The sequence below is a fragment of the Triticum dicoccoides genome, chromosome 1A, assembly GCF_002162155.2.
Source record: "Triticum dicoccoides isolate Atlit2015 ecotype Zavitan chromosome 1A, WEW_v2.0, whole genome shotgun sequence".
Classification (NCBI taxonomy): Eukaryota; Viridiplantae; Streptophyta; class Magnoliopsida; order Poales; family Poaceae; genus Triticum; species Triticum dicoccoides.
This window is the reverse complement of record NC_041380.1, coordinates 282,313,594-282,322,313: the sequence shown is the minus strand read 5'-3', so window position 1 is coordinate 282,322,313 and position 8,720 is coordinate 282,313,594. Positions and strand designations below refer to the sequence as shown.

The following is an 8,720-nucleotide window of genomic DNA, read 5'->3' as shown; positions in this document are numbered from 1 at the left end:
CTGGTATGTATGTTCGCACTTGTACCTTTGAGAGACAGATACAGAAGGATGCATTGGGTGACTACAACAACTACTATTCTAGTTCATGCTCACCACCACCGATTGGTTCCTCCACCGTTGCACCTACTAGAGCAGCCACACCTCAGATTGTGAGTGCGACATCATCTCAAGTGTATGGTATATTGTCATCGTCCGTACCTACATCAGCTACGTCTTTGCGACAAGGTAACAGTAAAGGTATTGATGATATAACTTCACATGAGAATGATGCATACCTAGTTAACTTGAATACATCGTGTGTTGAGTTACCTGTTGATTTAAGCACACCACCTATTTTGGTGAATCATGTTATTGTGATGAATACGTCATGTGATCAAACAACTGAAATACCAACAATTTTGAGTGCACCCATCGAATTAACTATTGATGCAAAAGAACCATGTGAATCGGGGAATAAATCAGATTTGGATCAAATACATTTGAAAGTAATTGTGCCAATGTTTAATCATTTTGATATGACCTCTAATCTTGGTGATGATTCTGTGACAAATGACTTATTGCATGTTTGCTTATTTAAGCATGATGTAGCATGTAAATTTGATGCAATTAAGGTTTATTCACTAATGTTGGGGTGGTTTAATGATGAACATTATCAATATTTTGATATGAATAAAAGCTTCACTTATATGTGCAACTAAGTTGCAATATTTTCATACCTTCTACTTCTTGTGATAATATTTGGCTTTATATTTTATGAATGATGAAAGTTACTCATGTATACATATGTCATATATGCAAAAACCGAAGGAAGTCAAAATGGATGACATATACATATACAACATGTACACCTTGTCTCTTTTGTTAGCCACATTTCAGATTAAGCAACGCTGATTACGGCTTTGTTTTCAAGAAGGGGAGGATGATGAGGACATGACTACTTCGATACAACCAAAAATATTGCATACATGCATATTTCTGAGGTGATTTGTAATGCAAACTATGCAATAATTAATGTACACTATCCAGAACAAAAATACTTCACAGACTTTTGTGTCATGTCTAATTGCAGGTGTATGGGACATTTGTACAATCCACATACGAAGACAAGGAAAAAGAGAAGTTTAAGTGTTGTCCAAAAAGTCTTTTCACGTCACTTTTGGGCCAAGAGAAAATAGAGTTCAAGTCCTACACGTTCTGAACTCAGATTCGGACTGCACACACATACCTGACTAAAAATGTCAAGATCTCTTTCATCCGGACTCCGAATTGGGTGATTCTTTTTTTTGTTGGAAAGTTTATTCCGTGCACTTTCCATCCCAATTGGACTCATCTTCAAATTCGTCTAAAGCGTTGAGATATTGACAAAACAATCTGACATTGCAGGAGAATCCGAGTCAAACTATAAGTCCAAAGGTGTTGCATCTTCTCTACTTGGGCCCATGAGCCCAGTACGACCTAGGATTAGTTTTAGGCAGCCTTGGAACATCCTCCCACCTCCTTGGCTGCCACCCTTTGCTCCTATATAAGTAGATCAATCTAGTAGATTTTTCCTTGGGATTTGTTTAGTTAAAAGTAGCCATTGCAACTTCGTGTACTTCGTTTTTGTTCAGCGAGCAGGCCAAGACCGCTTACGGATCCCCGCCATTATCAATACTTTATATATATTTGCAATATTCAGATTGCTTTATCATATTCTTGCTCGTTCTTCGATTGCTTGCAGGAATAGACCTTCGTGGTCAGGCTGATTGTGTTTCCGGCATCGTCGGTAACCTCAGGAGATTGGTTTATCGATTGCTAAGGCGCAACGTCGTTGCATGTTTGTAGTCGGATCGTCAAAGTTGACTCCACCAAATCGATAGTTATCATCTGACTGAAAGATCGGGACACCCTCGCCTCTATCAGTTCCCGTATATGGAAATAATTCATAAAGTGAACATTTATTAGAAATGTTGTCCATGGCTTGCTTAACTTCCTGGTTGCGGTTGATCTTTGTGTCAAGGGTGCAAAGACTCATCTAGTTGGTTGAGATGTTACATCCTTTGAAGATGGTGAACCCATTTATTTGGATGAGACTGAAAACTAAAGGAACAATTATGTAATTGGATCATGTTGAAGAGAGATGCCCTGCTTCCAAAACATGATAGCAATATAGCTCCCACTAATTCTTCTGTCAGTCAAATCTTAGATTGGAAGAATTTGACAACCAGAAAGAATTCCCAAAGGCCTTTGTGTTCTTCATAGTCTAGCAAATTCCATTTGGAGCGAACGGATTTTTCAAATGTGTGCCCTCTCACAATGCTCAGATGTGCTGGCGACATCCTGTCTGCGACGTCCAGTGTTCTTCCGGGCATGCCCAATGCACAGCCCTAGGGTGATGCCTCGCGTGCCATGTAGGATTGGATGTCAGGAAAAGTAAGTTTGGATGAGGAAGCGGGATCCTCTACAGGAGGTGGATGCTTGAAAAAAAAAGTATGATCCGATGCATAAAGTTGAAAAAGTTGAAGTGAATAATAGGAATGCATGTGTAGTGAGAGACTATTTTCTACTCTTTGATGAGGCCCACTAGTAGCAGTTTGCACTAGAAAGAAAAATCAATACAGATGCCTCAAACAACTTTTTGTTACGAGTCCATATGTTCGCTTGTGTCTTTTTGTTCAAACTTTTTCTATGCCACCGTATAACTTTAGTAAGTAGGAATAGGAAAGATGTAGCAGTTCTATAGAGAGCCAGTGAGTGATTTTCCCAGAAGATCGTGCAGAACCAGAAACCTCGATTAGCTAATATTGTGCCTTGGAACCACAGAGAGGCAGCTAATATTCTGCCTAGGAACCAAAGAGAGGCGATCATACATCAGTAGTTACCTTCATAGAAGTGACACATACTCCAGGCTCACACAGAAAGCATAAGACAGCTTGAATGTGACATCAAGGACATACTTAATATTTGGCAGATGTTTACATAAAAAGAATTGGTGGCCACCTCAATTCACAAAGTTAAGCTGGCCAGCCATTACAAAATTCAGGACCAGGGCAGATCACAATCGGTGTGATCTCCTAGTTGAGTACGTATACCACTGATCTCTTCCAGATAATAATACAACACAATTTTCCTCCCACATACATAAATGCACGACGCATGTACAGAGACAAACACAAAATGAATGACAATGACTACTGGCTGACCTATCTATCCTCTAAAGAAATCTGAACAGTATGATCGATGCCGCAACTCAAACCGTATGAAAGGGGAAAATATTCAGATGGCGCACACCGACACCATCACGGGCTTTCAACTGGTCTTGTAAAGAAAACATCCAGTCATCATGAATGCCGCGGAGCAACCGTGAAGGCCAAGTCATGAGGCTGCAAAGCAGCTTGAACTATATCCTGCACCGCTTTGTTTCGTCTGCAAACCTCTGATATTTCAGCGAATCTATCCGTCAAGGAACCAAGACTAGATCCCGATGATGCATCGGATATAATTGTCAAGAATCTTGAGCGTTCTGAATCTGTTAGGGCTTGTGGGGGTATAAGGGCAATGCAATCCCTTGTCCAATTCAACATATTCCCACCAAAAGCTCTGCTAAGGGACAGCAGAACATATGAGACCTGCAAAGTTTCATACAGAAGGGATATAAAGTTCATTCTTCAATCATTTACTGTCAAGAGTAAGCATAACATAGTCTTTAGGGCATATCTTTGCTTAAAGCTCACAGGCAGGATTGTATATAAACAGCAAGACTCTTGCTACCAATCAACATACCTCCTCCAAGCGACCAGACGGTAGCGCCCCTGTTAAGGAAGCAATCATTATTCTTGCAAGTGTTGCACCTCGCTGGAGTACAATTGTGTTTATTAGATCCCGGTACTTTTCCCCCTCGGGTGATTTCGCAAGATCAAAGGTGTCAGATAGGAAACACAGTATGGATTTGCAGGCCTCCCTATAACATATCACAAAAAATAAGGTAACAATTAGCCACCACGATATCAGATTGCATCATTAAACAAGGATAACAAGCATATGCAGCTCATATAACACAATTATGACTCAATTCTAGCATCTGATCTTTATTCTCCCCTGTTTTCAGAAATATAGGGCGTCTTAGGATGTGTGCAGTCAGCCTTTTAGAACTTTAGCCAATAGTTTGTGGAAAACAATATGGATTGACTACAAAAGTATACTCTCTCAATTTTTCAATGATTTCATATTACATTTTATCTATTTATTATAGCATATTGTGATTAGAGTCGTAGACAAAATCTTGCATTGAGGCTGTATAAAATTAAATATGCCTTATATTTTTTAACAGAAGGATAAGAAACACAATATAGATTGTGGAAGTACTTAATCTTGGAGGCACTACCTATGTTGTATAGTTACACCAGCCATTGCACAATCAACCAATCTTGGAAAAATCTCTGTAGGTACAAATAGATCAGGACAGTAACGAATACATCTTGACGCAAGCAGAAAGCAATCATCAGCTATGTCGGGTCTAGCTGTAAAATCCTGCAATGTAGGGAATGAAATCCACTGAATTAGTTATCGCTTGCTTTATTAATATGTTACCATGAGCGGATCAGCAACACAAGGGGCTAAAGCAGGAATAGTTACTTGAATAGTTCTGAGCAGTTGTATTGTATGATTAAAGAGTGTCTGTATCAGACATGTAAGATAGCTCGCACAAGATGGATCAGACCCAAATATCTACACATAAAATGCTGTCAGAACAATCAAAATACAGCTAAAAATACATCACTAGACTTCTGAAATAGCAAGAACCTTAATAACTTCACTGGATAAGTAAAGGAAGCAAGATTGATTGTGTTGCTGATATAGTGTTTGGATTTCTAGAAGCATTGCACCAATGGTGATTCCCATGGACCTCCCACATGTCCTTACCTACAGCACAGAAAAGATAATAAACATAGTAAGCATGAAAGTTTGGCAAAGAATCCACATGTATATGTTGTGTTAAAGTGATATCATGATTCAGCTAGAAAAATACTTCAATGCTCTCCATAAAAGTGAAAACCGCAAATCTGAAGAGAAAGTAAGGCATGATTTGCAATATCATATTTATCATTTCTTAAACCTGGAAGTGTTACAGTCATACTAATCCCACCAAGGAAGAATCAGAACTCTCAAGAGTGAGACAGTATGTGGAAAAAGATAATTGTTCCGATTATGCCCTTCTGACGGGACTTGTATTCGATCTGAATGTAAATTGCATTCAAACAACAAGCAACATAAATAAATAAAATTAATTAACTTACAGCAAATTTGCAAGATCGGCATAGAGACTCCATGGTCCGTGTATCCCATGCCCGACTGCGCAAAAGAGTTTATTAGTAAAGTAGGGATGGATGAGATCTGCCATATATATGTACAAGTAGAAACTTCTCCCAGAATTCTGTCCGGTGCCCATACTCACTGATCAAAGATAATCTTCAGTGTGGACCAGTATCTATTGACAGCTTCAGCAACTACTTCTGGAAGTTTCACATTGCTGCAACAGTTTGGAGAATTTAATACAAAACCAAAACTTGGATGGGCAAAAAGATAAATGGGAGGTCACCACCTAAAAATGGTCGACAACCGGTCTATGTGAACGGTTAAATGCCGAGCAGGAACTTGTTGAAGAGCACTTTCACCTTGCTGGATTATTTCCTAGTTTTTCAAATGAAAAATTAGCAAGGATCATATCAACAGTTAACTATCAAAGATTGCTGCTCACCTGCAAGCTATTAATTATTGGCATGCAGATTAACTCCAGGGCTCTTCTAGCATGGTCTTGCGGAAGCGTCGTGATAACCACACTGATTTGAGTGGTGAATGAACAAGTAAGGTGACATGTTGAATGCAACCAAAATAGTAATAATAGCTAAGGGGAATTAATAAGGAACCTTAAGGCTTCAACCAAATGCAACGAGTCCTCTGAAGAAACTTTGTAACCACCAACTCCACTTATTGCAACATGATAGATCTGGAAAAGGCCATCCAATGAACCCGAGAACTTTCCCCTACAGTCTTATCACCAAAAAAAAGGAAATAAAATAACTATAAGCTGTCGACTCTTTATGCCAATAACAGAAATCTACCGTAAAATTCAAACAAGCATGGAAATATAAACAGATACTTCGTAAACTATTCGATGTCGTAATATATATCACAACTTCGTATATGTATATTACATATATGAGGGCAATAAAACAAAACGGAGCACCCTCCCAGCCTTCTCAGTCACGCCGTCTGCACTCTATTGCATCCGATCTGAAATGAACAGCCAAGATCTCTGTGTGGCAGGAGCTGGACAAACGCATGTACAACCAATTTGTATGCTAGACAGTACATCTGAAATTAACAGCCAAGATCTCTGTGTGGCAGGAGCCAAACAAACGTATGTACAACCAATTTGTATGCTAGACAGTACAATTATTGTTAGCCAAAATTGCCCGTACGCTCTGGTCTCGGCAGCACCCCTGGTGAGCAAGCCTGAGGAAAGCTATTTACCCTGTTGTCATTCTAAGATTTGGAAAAGAACAGAACAACAAAAATATTTTTAGCAAAAAGAGACTATGATTATGGTTCTTTTCTGGCAAGACCTAGGAATAAAGGCATTTGATCAAAAAATGGGGGGAAACCTTGCATGGAGCTACAAAAATTGCGCACATCATGACCCGTTAGCACCTGATCATTTTTCACTTTGCCGTTTGCCAGTCTCAACCATAAGCTTTTTACAGTTTTCTCTCCCGCTTTATTAGTATATGTAAAGGGAACCTTTGGCCTTCTAAAAAGGAGGGACATGTAATATATATGAATTGGTTCTTGCCTCTTAGAAGAAAGATATTTTGTGGAACTTCAATCTTTAGGACTAGAAAAATCTTTGCACTTGATTTCAACGCAAACTTTTCATTTAGTCTAATCTCTTGAAAAAATATGTATGCCTCATGAGTTCCCATGTTTTTCCTACGGTGTAGCACAACTAACAGGAAGAAATGGGTAGGAAACAATAATCAATTTATTCCAGTCAGATAGGTCCATTAAAAAGAAGTGGATAATGAGGTAGTACCTTCACATATATACTTAAATGCCACAGAAGCAGCTGCAGCCGTATCCTCTGATGTACTCATGCCCTTGTTGAGAATATCAACCAAAGGTGGTAGGATGGGCAGTTCAGCTGGGGCAGCATCAATCCATTTTGAAAATGCTCCAATGGTTGAACAAACTGCAAGATTCAAGCGTATTTGAACTCCTGTCGTCGACATAATCAAGCTAGGAAAACTGAATCTCACAAAGTTTCTGCCCAACAACTGTGCCTAAAGAGCCCTAACTTATTATAAACCTAGCATCTGAACCAGACATCACAGGCAGTAAATAGCTACTGTCTACAATGTGATTCCCGAATACTAGTCACAGTATAAGATAAAACAAACACTGAGCTAAGAACAAGGACTTCTGAAATGCCAATTACACAAAACAAACCTGTTTGTAGCAACTGTTCTTGGTGAGGAAACCTTGGAAGCAGTGGCATAACCTTCAAAGGACAGCGTAACCACATTATGTTAACCAGACCTCATTAACGATGATTGTAATGTAAAGGCGCAGAAAAAAGTAACCATCCAGCAAAAAGATCTTACAACCCATCAGTTGACAATTTGACACTCAAGATAACAAGATGCCATTCATACCTGCGGTAATATTTCCTTCTCTTCAATCGAAAGCGATTTAGCAATGGCTTGTATACAGAAAAGGGCAGCCTCTAATGGTTGCCAATTCTGGTTCTGTTCGGCACCGCTTCCACATGCCTGAAAATCCAAAAGCATACCGCTTTGGTTACAGAAAACCAAACAAATTTCTTGGTGGGACTGGGAAGCTACAGGACTAATCATCAGCCAAAGATATGCCATCGTACACGAGAAGAGACTAATCTTATAAAATGAATAGACAAAAACTTACGATGGTATATCATACTAAGTACACAACATAAGCACAAACAAGAGGCAGATAAACAACTCAAATTAAGTTATTTGGTACAGTTTGCATAAATTGTAGTGCCTCAAATAAGAATTTAAATTTTATTACTAGCATGAGCAACAAAAGTAGTGATTGTGAAAAGGCCAGACAGGGAGTAGAGCTCAACACATTACACTTCACTGAACTTGCTACAGTATATTCCATAAAAATAATTTAATTCCAACAAAAAGAAACAGATGGATAAGTAGAAACTCACAGGCTAGACCATCAATAAGAACTATGAAACAAATAGTCCAATTTGACAAGTATAGATACTAGCACTGAGCAGTGGCTAGGGAAGAGAATTGTTGAGTGTGCAAACAGACTCGCCTGAATTAACTTCATGAAAAGTATTTTTAGCGTCGAGTCACCTCCAAGGACATCAGTTGCATCAAGTAGCACGTCACTAACCGCTGAAAAATGAATGGTTCTGTAATTATTTGGCAGTTGCATGACATAGATAATATGAACTGCAAGATTAACTCGGTCAAAAAAATCAGGAAGCATACCATATCTAGCATATCTGAAATCCCTCCGATCTTCCTCCGAGAAAGTGTGAAAGTCCTCAGGGTATTCAACTCGGGAACTAACCTGATTCAGTATCAAAACAGCATGAGATGAACAGGAAATCCCAACAAACAATATATGTAATGAATGATTAGTCGCACTCCATGTTTTTATTGCATGGCGCATCACAAAAATAT

The 8,720-nt window shown here is 39.0% G+C and overlaps 1 protein-coding gene across 2 annotated transcripts in view; it reads right to left on the bottom strand.

Moving 5' to 3' along the window:
• Positions 1-2,917: 2,917 nt before the first annotated feature.
• Positions 2,918-8,720, bottom strand: part of LOC119269047 (transportin MOS14-like) — a 14,295-nt gene continuing 8,492 nt past the window's right edge. For both annotated transcript variants that reach the window (XM_037550798.1, XM_037550802.1), the window contains exons 13-27: positions 8,526-8,608; positions 8,347-8,429; positions 7,692-7,808; positions 7,486-7,537; positions 7,073-7,228; positions 5,907-6,030; positions 5,738-5,819; positions 5,582-5,670; positions 5,435-5,509; positions 5,277-5,331; positions 4,783-4,902; positions 4,615-4,707; positions 4,364-4,509; positions 3,763-3,940; positions 2,918-3,608 (exon numbers count right to left, since the gene is read on the bottom strand). In XM_037550798.1, coding sequence (XP_037406695.1) covers positions 3,321-3,608; positions 3,763-3,940; positions 4,364-4,509; positions 4,615-4,707; positions 4,783-4,902; positions 5,277-5,331; positions 5,435-5,509; positions 5,582-5,670; positions 5,738-5,819; positions 5,907-6,030; positions 7,073-7,228; positions 7,486-7,537; positions 7,692-7,808; positions 8,347-8,429; positions 8,526-8,608 — 1,741 coding nt within the window. In that variant the 3' untranslated portion in view covers positions 2,918-3,320. The remainder of the gene's footprint in view (positions 3,609-3,762; positions 3,941-4,363; positions 4,510-4,614; positions 4,708-4,782; positions 4,903-5,276; positions 5,332-5,434; positions 5,510-5,581; positions 5,671-5,737; positions 5,820-5,906; positions 6,031-7,072; positions 7,229-7,485; positions 7,538-7,691; positions 7,809-8,346; positions 8,430-8,525; positions 8,609-8,720) is intronic.